Below are 14145 nucleotides of genomic sequence, written 5' to 3' on the forward strand. Positions count from 1 at the left end.
CTAAAGTTCTGGCCCTGCTTACTCCTGAGTGGGATCTCCCTGGAGACCAGGGCTGAGATGCTCCAGGCTCCAGGGATTATTTCATTCCACTTGTCATCAAATCAACTTAGTTAGAGGTGAGTCTGCGCTCTCTGCCCCACTCCGTCCCTGGCCTTGGGAACTAGTGGGTAAACTGAGGCCAGAAAGAGTGAATGAGGGAAATGTCCAGGAAACACGATGACTCAGCTGACCGTTGGCTCTGCGGCTTTGAGTCAGACGGATGTGGGCCTTCATTCCAGTCTCGCTAACATTCGTGCTGTGTGTCTTTGGGGAACTTGATTGACCTCTCTGAACCTCAGCTTCCTCCACAATAAACCGGAGATAGTAATAGTTCCCTCCCCAGAGCTATCTTTGGATCAATGAAGATCGCGGATAGGAATCTCTAAATTGCTGAACGCTGTCCTAATTATTTGGCGACTATTCCTTAAACAACAACAACAACAAAACCCAGGTTCCGGGTCCTCCCAAAGATGGCTTAGATTCTCGCAGTGTTGCCCAAGCAACGGCTCTGTCCCGCCCCGCCTCGACAGCGAACAGCCAATCAGAGGGCGCCACCGGCGCATGCCCCCCGCCTCCGGCGCCCCGCTGCCCCCTGGGAATTGTGGTTCCGTCAGCGCTCTCCCGGCGCGTGGTCCCTTCGCGGCCGCCGTAGGCCTTAGGACTACAACTCCCGGCGGGCGCGGGCGGCGCGGTGGTCCTGCGTGCTGGCGGCATGTCTGCTGTGCGCTGGGGCCGCGGCGCGGCGGGGTTCGGGAGGGCCCTGTGGCCGGCGGGCCCCCCCGGCCTCCTGGCCGAGGAAGGTAATGAAGGGGGGTCCCGGGACCGCTGCCCTGCCCCCCCACCCGCGGCCGTGACCTTTGGCTTCTCGACCCTCGGGATCCAGCTCCCTCCGACCTTTGCCCTTTGCCCTTGGGAGTTCTGGGGAACCCAGTGACTCGACCCAGCTTTCACTCGCCCTTGGCCCACTCTCCGGACAGGGGTTGGCGGGGCACTTTGATCTTCGACCCTTGATTTCTTTTGGAGCCCCATGACCCACTTATTTACGGTTTAGGGTTTTTAACCTTTGAATTGTCTGTGCCTTAGTTCGACGAACATTTTATCCTCCACCCCACGCCCCAGTTTTCTTTTTTCCTTTGCCCGTGGTGTCCCCTTCACTTTTGTCCTGTTAGTTTCTTTCCAGTGTGAGACCGGTGACCACTGACAGTTCCCACTGCCTTTAGGGTTCCTTTGCCCCGGATCCTGCGATTCCTGACCCTGTGAGGGCCCTCCCTCCCCCACCCCTGATTCCCGCCTCCTTCAGCCTCCCTGGTTTCTCCTGCAGGGGCCCTTGGTGGCGTCTGGGGCCGTAAGAGGAGCTCAACTGCCAGCCCTTGTGAGCAGGACCGCCGGAAGGACTGGGGCCATGCCGAGCTGCTGGAGGGTGAGCCTGACCCCCGAGGTTTGGGGCCTGAAGCCCCTTCCTCACTGTCCCCCCGTCGGCAGCGCTGCTGGGAGCCGCCTCCCTGGTTCCCCACAGTGACCCCGGTGAGAAGGGATGTCAGTCTGTAAGGTGGGGTGACTCATGGGGTCCCGCTCTCTGGTGGTCCGAGGGCCCCCACGGTGAAGTGAGTGTTGTACACAGGGAGCTCTTGTAGTTCCCTCGTCCCAGCAGGGGCTCCCCCTTTCCAGATGAGACAGTCGAGGCCCAGATCTGTGGCTGGAGAGACTGGCTCAAGGCCACACACCGCTGCACGTGCAGAGCTGGGCTTTGAGCTGTGACTTGACCAAGCTCAGTGGTCCTGGCTCAGCTTCCTGGGCTTGGGCACATGATGGGGGTCTAGTCGTGGTCATTGTCACCTGGGACGGACAGCCAGGTCCTGGCAGCCTCTGTAGCAAGTGGGGGGCATCTGTCCTTCTCGCCACCTCACTGTCCTCTCCTTCCCAGACGTCCAGTGCCTCCTGCTTCCCCTCCTGTCCCTCGTCCAGTGTGTGTCCCCCAGCCAGGAGTGGGGTGGGGGAGGCTTTGAAAAACAACACCTAATTTCAGAAAACCCCAAACACACAGAAGTGAAGCCACAGGTCCCACGCGCTTCAAGAACAACCTTCTTTTGTTTCTCACCCATCTCATTATTTTAAAGCTAAGCCCAGGGTCTGGAAATCTGAATCACTTCATCTCACTCCCCAGCCTTGAACCGTCCAACTGTTTCCTCTCTCACAGAATAATCTCCAGACCCCCACTGAGGGCCATAGACCTCCGGCCTTTGCCTACCTCCTCGGCTTCTGGCATCAGGAGCTTTGCACCTGCTTGTCCCGGGTCACCCCCCAGGTGGCTCGGATGCGGCCGCCTCCGAGGGAAACCTGTGCCCACATCCTGCTTCTGCCTCGTGTCCTGCCCCACGCTTTGCCGCCGGACAGTCTCCCGCACGTGCAGAAAGGGTCTGCTGAGTCTCCGGTCACTGAGGCCAGGGCCGCGCCTGTGTTTCTGCTCTGGGCCAGCTCTCTCTGGGGCCGATGTTGTAGTGAGACAGGCGCAGGCAGGAGATGGATACCCTTGGTCCTCACGTTCGCGGATTCTGTGTTTGCAAAGTCTCCTACCAGCTGAACTTGTAATCCCAAAGCCGATGCACACCTTCCCAGCTGAGGTGGAGCTGGCCGACTCCCTGTCAACAGGCGTCCTTTTCAGGGTGTATCTAGTGCCACGTTTTTGCATTTTGTGCTGTTCGTTGGTGGTTCTGCAGTTTAAAATGGCTCCAGGCGTGGTGCTGGGGTGCTGTCTAGTTTCCTCAGCTCAAGGGGGCTGTGACGTGCCTTTTGTAGAAAATCTGCGTGTTCGACAAGCTTTGTTGAGGAGTGAGTTGTAGAAGTATTGGCTGTGAGTTCAATGTTAGTCAATCAGCAGTACACAGGAAATAAGATATCTCAGATGAGAACTCACAAAACAGGGTTATGTGTGGACCTGTTGGTGGAAATGTGAGCACGGGCTCTCAGGAGCCCCGTGTTTGCCTGGGAGTGGTGGTTCCCTGTTCACCAGCTCAGTGGCCTGAAACTCTGTAGAACAGAACTGCCCCAGGTCCTGAGAGCTGACTGTCAGTGAAGTGACACAGAGCAGCGGCGGGCTGTGAATTGTCTGTGTGGGGGGGGGGTGGGGTGGGGGGGTAATGGCACACGCAAAGGCCCTAAGGCCATTACAGATGGAGTGGGGGTGGGAGGGGCAGGGAGGCGCCGGCACCCGGGTGGATTTTGAAGGCAGAGCCCTGAGGAGGCGCTCATGGGCTGCATGTAGAGGGGGAGAGTCGCAGACGACCTGTGACTTTTGGTCGGGCTGGGAAGGACAGAGCTTGGGGGGGGTGGGGGAAGACACAGAGAGGCAGGTCGTGGGCAACACCGGGAGCCTGTTCGGGACGTTGGGTTCGAGTGGCTCGGGTGGATGGGTGCTGGTTGGGTGGGCGGGGCGTGCGTGGCCGACGAGGTAAGTCTAGGGACGTTTGCGGTGGTCAGCAGACACCCAGGGCTGAGGTCTCTCGCCTCCTGGGCAGCGGGGTCCCCTGACGTCTCGCCCTCTGCCCCACAGTGCTCAAGGCGCGGGTGCGGCAGCTGCAGGCCGAGGGCGTGGCAGAGGTGACGGTGAAGAGGGTGGCCAAGAGGGTGGCCGTGGCTCGAGCCCCGGAGGCTGGCGGCGCCCAGCCACCCAGGCAGGCCCAGGCAGGGGCCGAGGGGGCCGCCCCCATGCTCAGCAGCCGCTGGGCGCAGAAACTGGACGACGATCAGCGGCTGATGGAGAGGCGCAAGCGGCGGCTGGAGGGGAAGCTGCAGAAGCACGTGGAGAAGGTGGCCTGGCAAAAGCAGCTGCGCTTGGAGCCCCGGCTGCTGAGCAGGAAGCTGGCGAGCCAGCTGCAGCACTGGGAGCAGGGGACGCCCCGGAGCCCGTGGGAGGAGCAGCTGGCGCAGCTGCTGCAGGAGGCCCCGCAGGGGCGGAGCGGCGAGGCGGCGGCGGCCCCGGCGGACGGAGGCCCCGAGTCGCGGCTGGAGGGCCAGCGGCAGAGGCTCCTGTCCTTCTTTGAGTGCTGCCTGCTCACGGGCCACCTGCCCCTGGCCCACCACGTGCTGGTCACCCACCACAGCAAGTCCCAGCAGCAGCGGCTGCTCACACTCTCCATGTACAACATGCTCATGCTCGGCTGGGCTCGCCAGGTGAGTGGCTGGGCCCAGGGAGCGAGTGCCCCGGGGTCAGAGGCAGAAGCCAACTTGGGGGCACTTAGATTCGAACCCTTGTCTTTCAGCCCCAGGGCTCAGGCCTTTGTCTTTTATTGTTTTAATAATTCTTCAGGCTTGTCGATTATGAGTCACACGTGGCCTTCAAAGCAAAGTGTGAAAATGACCAAAAGAGCAGGAAGAAGCTGTGCTCTGGTTCAGAGCATTTCCTTCTGGTTACTTGACCACGGCTCTGGTGCGAGGGGCGCTGCAGACCCTTCTTGGGGCTGCGACCTCAGTGCTTTCCATCTAGCTTGTTCTCGTCTCGAGTTTCCTAGGTGGGATCCTTCTTTTTAATGCAGACATTCACAGCTGTGAATTTCCCTCTGGGAACAGCTTTAGCTGCTTCCCTCTCCCACGTTTTCTGTTTTCACCTGTGATTTCTCCTCTGACCCATGGCTGCTTAGGAGAGTTGCTTAAGTGCCCTTGCGGTGAAAACTTCCCCAACACCCTCCCTCCCGTGGGTCTGTGGCCTCATTTGAGGAGCAGCAGGGAAAGCGTTAGTGCCGGGCAAACAAGGGAAACAGCTGTGTGAAGACACAGGTGCAACTCGCTAAGGCAGGTTGGCGGCAGGGACTTCGCTGTGCTGACTCACGCACAGAACGCGGCCCAGAGCCGCCTGATAGCGCTGGGAGGCTTCCAAGGGCTCCACAGCGACAGTCACAGGGGGCTTCTTGCCTGCATTGTCTTTGCAGGAGGGCACTCAGTTCCCAGGAGTTAGTCTGCCTTCCCAGGTCTCTGGCCTCCGGCGTCCCCCCCACAAAGGGTCCTGTTACGGCAGCATATTTCTGATTAGATGAGCTTCCTGGGGCTGCCGAACAAATGAACACAAACTGGGAGGCTTAGAGCAGCAGAAGTTTGTTTTCTTTTAGTCCCAGCGGCCAGACGTCCGAGGTCAGGGCGTGGCAGGGCCCCACTCCCTCTGGAGGCTCCAGGGGAGGGTGCTTCGCGCCTCTGCCAGCTCCTGGGTCTGCGATGTCCGTTGGGCTGTGGCCGCGTCCCTCTGATCTCTGCCTCAGTGGTCACACGGCCTCCTCCAGTGTGACCTCATCCTAACTGCACCTGCAGGGACCCTGTTTCCAAATAAGGCCCTTTTCTGAGGTTCCAGGTGGATGTGAGTTTTGGGGGCCCTAGGCAGCCAGCCTATGTCGGGCAGGCCTGGCTGCCACCCAGACCTGAGTTTAGTCCCGTTCTGCCATGTGCTCCCCGTGGCCACACCCCTCCCTTCCCTCTGAGCCTCGGGTTTCCCATCTTGGGAGGAGTGAGGGCTGTAATCCAGGGCTCCAACCCCGTGTGTGTGTGTGTGTGTGTGTGTGTGTGTGTGTGTGTGTGTGTGTGTGTGTTTAACACTGTGAAGGTTCGAATGCATGTTTTCATGGTGGTGGTGACATTACTGTGAGTTTTTTTTTCTTTCTTTTAATAAAAGTTGCTTCCACTTTTAATTTTTTTGGCTGCATCAGGTCTTAGTTGTGGCTCGCGGGATCTAGAGCGCAGGCTCAGTAGTTGTGGCGCACGGGCTTAGTTGCTCCGCGGCATGTGGGATTTTCCCGGACCAGGGATCGAATCCGTGTCCCCTGCATTGGCAGGAGGATTCTTAACCACTGCGCCACCAGGGAAGTCCTCCTACTGTGAGTTTTTAGAGGTAGGATAGATGGGCTGGATCTAGACCAGCAGCGTCCAGTAGAGCTTTCTGTGACGTTGCCAGTGTTCTGCATCTGCTCCAGCCTCCTGTTGCTGCTGAACCGAGTATTTAATTTAAACTAAGCTAAGTGGCCGGTGTGGTTGGTGACTACCGGACTGAGCGCCCCCCCCTTCCCCCCACACCCCGGGCCGTGCAGACAAGCACCTAGGACCCAGTTGCTGGCACGTGGTCTGGGGTGGCAGCACCTCTCAGACAGGGTGCAGGACACATGGCGGGGTGCTGGGAATGCCTCTCTCTGGAAGGGTCTGTGGCATCTCTCCTGAGCCACCAGTGGGCTGGAGGAAAAACCGCAGGGGAAGTTAGCGGGGAGGCCTGTGTGGAGGAAGGAGGTCCAGTCGTCGGGAAACTGGGTAGAGGAGCAGGCGGGCAGCAGGGAGCACTGTGGGCCGAGCTGGGGCCTCCCTTCCGCCCACACCCGGCCCCCCCGCAGGCCCTCACCCCGCTTGGTTCCCCCAGGGCTCCTTCAAAGAGCTGATGTACGTGTTCTTCATGCTGAAAGACGCCGGCCTCACCCCGGACCTGCGGTCCTACGCGGCTGCCCTGCAGTGCATGGGGCGCCTGGACCAGGATGCTGGCACCATCCGAAGGTGGGTGGGTCGGTGTGGGGTGGCCTGGCTGAGCTGGGGGCTGGGATCCCTGGGGCTCCCCGGGCACCGGCGCTGTGAGCCGGGTGTGTGTGCCCTGCAGGTGCCTGAAGCAGATGGCGCAGGACGGGCTACAGCTGCAGGGGCTCTTCACGGCTGTGCCGCTGAGCGCCGAGGAGCGGGCTGAGCTCCTGCGGGCTGTGCTCAAGGCCAAGCCCGCCTTCACCCCCCCGCGGCCGCCCGTGCCCCCGCCCCAGGTCAACACCTCGCCGCTGCTCCGGGAGATCTACGCCAAGGTGAGCTGGGGCCTGTGGCCTGGCACGTGCCGGGAGCGGGGGGCTGGGGGGGGGGATGTTGTCTCTGGGTGCCTCGGCCCCTCCCCGTCTCTCTTGGCGGGGTCGGCCCCACCCAACCCCATGCTGGCGGGAGGGAGGCTGCTGTGGGGGGCCCACGCCGCACCGTCCTCGGTTTCCACGTGGCCATGCAGCCGTGGGCCGAGCATCGGGGTGTCACAGGGCCTGTGTGCCCTCCCTAAGACTGGACAGCTAACTCCGCAGGCGGCAGGCAGCAGGCGAGGCCACATCCGCCTCCCAGGGTGGAGTAGAGCATGACACCTTGAGGCACTGGGTTTTTTCTTTTTACTGGGACATAATTCTCCTATTCTACAGTTCACGTTTTAAAGTGTAATTCAGTATTTTTTTTTTTTTAGTACATTGATCTCTATGTAATTCCAGAACATTCCATTATCCCTAAAGGAAGCCCGTCCCCATCAGCAGTCAGTCCCCATTCCCCCCCCCGCCATCCCCTGACAACCATTAGCCACTAACTCTCTGTGGATCTGCCTGTTCTGGACATTTCCCATCAGTGGAATTACACACTGTGTGTCCTTCTGTGTCTGGCTTCTCTCACCGAGCATCGTGTTCTCAGGGTCCATCCACGCTATAGCGAGTGTCAGGGCTTCACCCCTTCTTAGGGTTGAGTGATGTTCCCGTGTGTGGAGGGACCACATTGTGTTTATCTATCATCTGTTGATGGACACTTCGGTCGTTTCTAGCTTTTAAGCATCGTGAACCGTGCTGCTGTGGCTGTGGACAGGTCTTTGTGTAGATGTGTATTTTGGATTCTCAGTGTGTTGGGTTTTGCTATTTTTAATTTATCTATTTTTGGAAGGGTCACACATTCACACAGTTGCAAGTTTAAAGAGAAAACAGCAGCATCCGGGGACTTGCACTGTCTTCCTGGGCATCCTGCCCGCCTGGCAAGGCCAGCAGATGCTGTTACACCAGCATCGTTGTCTTAACTATCCTGGGCCCCGCTCTCCCCCCAGCGTTAAGGATGGATGATTTTCAGGAGACTTGGGAAAATGACTGTGATTCTGCCATGGGGGCGGGTGGGGGTCCTGGCACGTGTAGGGTGGGCAGCTGCTCTTCTTGACCTCGGGTGTGGATGGAACCCTGGGGGACTCAGGTCGAGAGGTCAGGCACCGGGACCTCACCACCAGCCTGTTGCCACCAGCAGGACCCCACTGTGTCCTACCCGAGGCTGCACTTGTCCCTGAAGGAGCTGCAGGGCCTCTTCCGACAGCAGCTTCGCGTGGAGATGGCCACCACTGTCACTGTGGGGTCCGTGGAGAAGGTTCCACTGCTGACCAAGGAGGTCCTGCATGCGGTAAGGGGCTGGGGGGTGGTCCGCTCCGGCCAAGCTGGGCGTCCCCTGCCTGGGCAGGGTCGCATGGGGGAGGCCGGCTGCACGGCACCCCCCCACCCCACCCCCACTGAGCCAGGCACCGCCAGGCGTAGGGCTGGGGCCTCGCGGGCTGCAGGGTTGGGTGGGCACGGTGATGACTCCTTGTGTACCCCCTCCCCCCAGCGGAAGACCCTGGCAGGCCTGCGCACCCAATGGAGGACAGCGCTGTACCGGGAGCTGCAAGAGACCAAGGAGAGCGAGGCCCACGCTGCTCGAGAAGGCCGCCTCTCACTCTTCCCGTACCTGTGCCTGCTCAGCGAGAAGGAGATTGTGGGGATGCTGCTGCAGGTGCGCACGGGGCCGGGGGGAGGGGCTGCTGTGGGTGTGCCTGTGGGGTCCACATGGAGCGCGGGGCTCACGGCGCTCGCTGCCCTCCAGACCCTGCAGGCGCTGCCCGCACAAGGAGAGTCACTTCTCTTCCTGGCGCACGAGCTGGGTCTGCGCGTCTTCAAGAGGAAGCAGCTCAGAAACGAGGTGGAGGAACTGGAGCAGCGCTACTCCAAGTACCTGCACCTGCTGGCCTCCGACACCCAGGTGAGGCCCAGGAAGCCTGGGTGGGGAAACCCAGGCGTTGAGCGGAGGTCCCCTCCCCTCTCTCCTCTCCCCTTTCCTGAGGCGGCCAGATTTGCCCCCAGACTCCACCTCATTTTCCTCACCTAACCCTGGGATAGCAGTCAGCTCACCCCTCCCTGGGGGGTGGGCGGGGGTCTCCAGCTCTGCACCCAGACCCTCATCCCCCTGAGCCACCCTCCCGCTTGTAGGTGGCGGAACCGTGCCTGCCACGGCAGCATTGGGAGGCACTGGGGGTGCCTGAGGCCCCCCACGAGCAGCCCTGGCCCATGTCAGTGGTGGTGCAGCTGGGAAAGCAGCTGGCGGAGGTGCTGGTGCGGGCCGCGCAGATGCCCAGCAGCCTGGCAGCGCCCCGGAGCCCTGGCACGCTCATCCCTGTGCTCTACCACGTGTACTCCTTCCGCAGCTTCCGCCAGGTGGGCCACCGTGGGGACGGGCCTGCGAGGAGGCCACGGGCTCCGGGTGGTGCAGGGCCCCTGGGCCATGGTGGGATCCTGCCAGAATTCTGCTGTGGCCCCGGACCTGGTCTCAGGGTCGGGGCATCTGAGGGGACCCCAGGGTCCTCCTCCACTGCCTTTGGGGCAGCCCCCGAACCTTCTCCGCCTGCCCCGCCCCCAGATCGGGATCCTGAAGCCTCACCCGGCCTTCACGCAGCTGCTGGAGACGGCGGCAGAGCGCACACTGACCTTTGAGTCGACGGACGTGCCCATGCTGTGCCCACCACTGCCCTGGACGTCGCCCCACTCGGGTGCCTTCCTGCTGAGCCCCACCAAGATGATGCGCTCTGTGGAGGGCAGCCAGCAGCACCAGCTCCTGCTGGAGCGCTGCCCGCCTGCCGAGCTGCACGGTGCCCTGGATGCCCTCACCCAGCTGGGCAACTGTGCCTGGCGGGTCAACGGGCGCGTGCTGGACCTGGTGCTGGAGCTCTTCACTGACAAGGGCTGCCCTCGCCTGGGTGTGCCCGCCCCGCCCTCCGAGGCCCCCCGGCCACCCGAGGGCCGTCAGGCTCCCAAGGGCTGCTTGCTGCCCGAGGTCTCGCCTGCCGAAAAGGCTGAAATGCGGCGGGAGCTGGCCCGGCGCCTGAAGGTGGCACGGGAGATGCAGAGCCTGCGCGCCGATGCACTGTACCGCCTGTCGCTGGCCCAGCACCTGCGGCACCGCGTCTTCTGGCTGCCGCACAACATGGACTTCCGCGGCCGGACCTATCCCTGCTCACCGCATTTCAACCACCTGGGCAGTGACCTGGCCCGCGCACTGCTGGAGTTCGCCCAGGGCCGCCCACTCGGCCCCCACGGCCTCAACTGGCTCAAGATCCACCTGGTCAACCTCACGGGGCTCAAGAAGCGCGAGTCGCTGCAGGCACGCCGGGACTATGCGGACGAGCTGATGGAGGACATCCTGGACTCGGCGGACCAGCCCATGACGGTGGGCGGCGTGGGGAGGACAGCGGCTGGGCCCTGACCCCTGACCGCTCTCCTGGCCGCCGCGGCGCCCACCTCAGACCCATGCAGGCACCCCCCACCGCCTGCTTCTTCCCAGGCACCCTTCTGCTTGTCTTTCCCTCTGTCCTGGGCCATCGGCAGCCTCCCATGCCACAATAGGCCTCCCTCCAGGCTGACCCCTCCCTGGTCTATCACTCCTGTCCTCTCTCCACGCCATTCAGGGCCTCCCGGTGTCCCCACGTCACCTGGGCCCGCCCAGGAAGTGCCCCCAGGCTGGCTCTGACCCCACCGGGCCTGGCCTCACCCAGCCCGCTGCTTCCTTCAGGGCCGCAAGTGGTGGATGGAGGCGGACGAGCCCTGGCAAGCCTTGGCCTGCTGCATGGAGGTCGCCCAGGCGGTGCGTGCCCCCGACCCCACCGCCTATGTCTCCCACTTCCCGGTTCACCAGGTGAGCTGGGGGACTCCGGTGTGGAGCGTGCCTGGCCCTTGTGGGCCCCTGCCAAAGGTGTCTCCCTCGGGTTGAGGTGCCGAGGGATGGCACGGGTGTCCGGCACCTGCCCATCCCTCTCCGCACAGGCTGGTGTTCCCACGGTGAGCAGCTTGTGCAGACATGCCCCCCCCCCCGCCCTTTCTGTGCCTCGGTTCCGCTTTGTGGGGGCTGATGCCCGCCTGTCATTGTGGGAGGTCCAGGGAGCTCCCCGTGAGCAGAGCTGGGGAACCCTGGAGCTCGCCTTGCCCCGCCCCTCGCTCCCTGCTCCTCACCCTCCACCCCTCGCCCAGGATGGCTCCTGTAACGGCCTGCAGCACTACGCCGCCCTGGGCCGGGACAGCGTGGGGGCCGCCTCCGTCAACCTGTTGCCCTTGGACCTGCCGCAGGACGTGTACAGTGAGGTGGCTGCACAGGTGCGCACCCACCCCGCCCCCGCTTGTTCTTATCCCCCAGACCCACCCGGGTCTGTCTTTCGAACATCTGGGTGCTGTGGACCCCACTGCCATGGCTGCCAACTGTCACGTGACCCGGCAGTCAGGCAGGGTTCCTGGGGGACGTGTCAGGGGGGGCAATGGTGAGGTCCACGGGAAGAGAAGGAGCCTCGGGGTGGGAGGCTTCGGGGTGGGCAGGGCCCTGCCCACTGACCCCCGCTCCTCCAGGTGGAGGTGTTCCGCAGGCAGGACGCCGAACAGGGTGTGCGGGTGGCCCAGGTGCTGGAGGGTTTCATCAGCCGCAAGGTGGTCAAGCAGACGGTGATGACCGTAGTGTACGGGGTCACCCGCTACGGGGGCCGCCTGCAGATCGAGAAGCGCCTCCGGGAGATCCACGACTTCCCCCAGGTGTGCGGGGCCGAGACTCCAGATCCTGCCGGCCACTGTCCGGTAGCAGGTGGCCGCTGGGCAGCAGGCGGTCCTGACACAGGGTCTTGTCTCTGCCCACCGTGGGGTCCTCCAGCGGGGTCCATGGGAGCGAGCCCACCCCCTCAGAGTGTGCAAGGTCACTGGCCCAGGGCCATCAGGGGGCGTGGAGGGAACCTGGGCCCCGCCCACGCCCTCCCCTCGCCCTCTCCCCAGGACTTCGTGTGGGAGGCTTCTCACTACCTCGTGCGCCAGGTGTTCAACAGCCTGCAGGAGATGTTCTCGGGCACCCGGTCCATCCAGGTGAGGCCTCGTCTTCCCCCTGCCCCCACCTCGGCCGTGGCTCCCCAGACCCGGCCCCCCTGAGCCCGGTGTCCATCCCTGCAGCGCTGGCTGACCGAGAGCGCCCGGCTCATCTCCCACACGGGCTCGGCCGTGGAGTGGGTCACGCCCCTGGGCATCCCCATCATCCAGCCCTACCACCGTGACTCCAAGGTCATGGTATGTGCAGCCCCACCCTTGCCCCGCCCCTGCCCCCCGCTGCGCCAGGCAGGACTCAACGCCCCCTGCCCCTACCGCCCCTACCCTGCAGATCAAAGGCGGGCTCCAGAGCCTCACCTTCAGCAGCAGCGTGGACACCAGCCAGTGAGTGCACGGGGGGCGGGCGGGCGGGGCCGGGGCGCCTGGGCTGGGAGGCCACTGGGGTCGAGCCGGGCCGGGCTGAGGCTCCAGAGTCCCCCACCTTGCACCCCGCCCCCAGGAAGCCCAACACGCTGAAGCAGAAGAACGGCTTCCCGCCCAACTTCATCCACTCGCTGGACTCCTCGCACATGATGCTCACGGCCCTGCACTGCTACAGGTGCACCAGGGCTGGGGACCCCGCGGTGGGTGCCGCCCGCTGGAGATGGCGTCAGGCGAGGACCGAAGCTGTGTGGGCCTGGGGGACCTGGTGCCCCGGAGGCGACAGGCCGCGAGGCAGGGAGGGGTTGGGATGCGGCTGACTGGGCGGGGGAGGGGCTCCAAATGTGAAGGTGGCCCTCGGAGGGTCCCCGGGTCCGGCCTGCTGTGTGGCCTGCTCTTGATGTGTGTGGACCTGCCGGGGCAGGCAGAGGTGTCTAGTTTCTCACGGTTCTGTTAGAAACGGCTGCTCCTGTGGGGGTGTGTGGCTGCACTGAGCCAGACTGCTGTGGGAGTTCTGTGTTCCTGTGCCCCCCTGGGGTGGCTTGGGGACCCCTGGGATGGAGTCCTGTGGTGGAAGGGGGCCCAGCCTCAGCCACCCCCTACGGGAAGCTGAGAATCAGTTGGGTGGCAGTTGGGGGTAGGGTGGCAAAGAGGCTTCTTCCTAAGAGCAGAACTTGTCACTTGCCTGCTGAGGGGCACGTGTGGTGCACAGACAGCTGCTGGAGTGCGTGGGGGTAAGGGGCGAGAAGAGAGTGGGCGTCACTGGACAGTGGGCCCCCCCGGCTGAGTGGTGGGGAGGGGCTTGAGGTGAGAGCTGGGCCAGTGCTGGGCCAGTGCTGGGCGGCGGGGGGGTGTGGATTGTGAGGGAGGAGACCTCAAGGCGTGGCCTCTCCACGGGGGCCCCTCACTGCTGCTGCAGGAAGGGCCTGACCTTCGTCTCGGTGCACGACTGCTTCTGGACCCACGCCGCTGACGTTGCGGTCATGAACCAGGTGCAGGCCCACCCCCACTAGGGCGGACACCCCCGGCTCTCGCGCCCCCAATCTCATCCTCTCCTGACCTGGGAAGCCCGGTCCCCCTGCCCCTTGGGCCTGGTTCCTGGCTGCTGACGCCCCCCACCCCCCCGCCGCAGGTCTGCCGCGAGCAGTTCGTCCGTCTGCACAGCCAGCCCATTCTCCACAACCTGTCCAGGTTCCTGATCAAGCGGTTCTGCTCCGACCCCAGGTGAGGCCCCGCCCCCCAGCCCAGCACCGCAGTGGCCACTCCCTCCCCAGGCCGCCCCGGCCTTACCCCCACCCCGCCTTTGCCTTCAGGACCTCCAAGAGCATCTGGGTCTCCAGGCTGATGGACACGCTGCTGTCTGTGCCCAAGGCAGGTGAGGCCCAGGGCTGGACGGCCCCTCACCGGGCTGGGGGCAGGGCCTTCCCCAGGGCCCGCCCCCAGCCTTCTGTTCTGCTCCGCAGGGACCTTCAACCTGGAGCAGGTGAAGCACTCCACGTACTTCTTCAGCTGACGGCCAGTGCTGCCTCCCTGTACTTTAGTGTGAATAAAGGGTCTGTCACCACGTGGGGGCTGCTTGCCTCGGGGAGGGGCGGGCTGCGCGCTGGGTCCAGGCAGAGCGATCAGACGCGGCAGGCTGGGCGCCAATGCTGTCGTTTATTGCGCGGAATGGGGGCGTGGGGCTTAGTGGGGCGTGGGGGGCGCGGTGGGCGCTGCTGCCTCGGCTCGTCAGTACATTCACCACGACGGCGGGGACCGCCCCCCCCGGCCTCGCCCCCACGCTGGGGCGCTGGAGGGAGTGGTG

General features: G+C 63.6%; 1 protein-coding gene across 6 annotated transcripts; it reads left to right on the forward strand.

Moving 5' to 3' along the window:
* Window positions 1-705: 705 nt before the first annotated feature.
* Window positions 706-13905, forward strand: POLRMT (RNA polymerase mitochondrial). Of its 6 annotated transcripts, none has more exons than XM_061190962.1 (21): window positions 707-839; window positions 1361-1459; window positions 3590-4209; window positions 6428-6558; window positions 6659-6851; window positions 8071-8223; window positions 8425-8589; window positions 8680-8835; window positions 9063-9287; window positions 9490-10296; window positions 10639-10761; window positions 11094-11216; window positions 11463-11642; window positions 11877-11963; window positions 12048-12161; window positions 12253-12305; window positions 12421-12519; window positions 13261-13333; window positions 13474-13565; window positions 13655-13716; window positions 13805-13905. In XM_061190962.1, the coding sequence occupies exons 1-21, from the start codon at window positions 752-754 to the stop codon at window positions 13852-13854; spliced, it is 3693 nt and encodes a 1230-aa protein (XP_061046945.1). In that variant the 5' UTR covers window positions 707-751; the 3' UTR covers window positions 13855-13905. The 6 variants fall into 6 exon arrangements, with proteins under 6 accessions (XP_061046942.1, XP_061046943.1, XP_061046944.1 ...); XM_061190964.1 differs by having other exon boundaries at window positions 8074-8223; window positions 13222-13333; XM_061190963.1 differs by having other exon boundaries at window positions 8074-8223.
* Window positions 13906-14145: the final 240 nt, after the last annotated feature.

Source organism: Eubalaena glacialis, chromosome 4, assembly GCF_028564815.1.
Source record: "Eubalaena glacialis isolate mEubGla1 chromosome 4, mEubGla1.1.hap2.+ XY, whole genome shotgun sequence".
NCBI lineage: Eukaryota > Metazoa > Chordata > Mammalia > Artiodactyla > Balaenidae > Eubalaena > Eubalaena glacialis.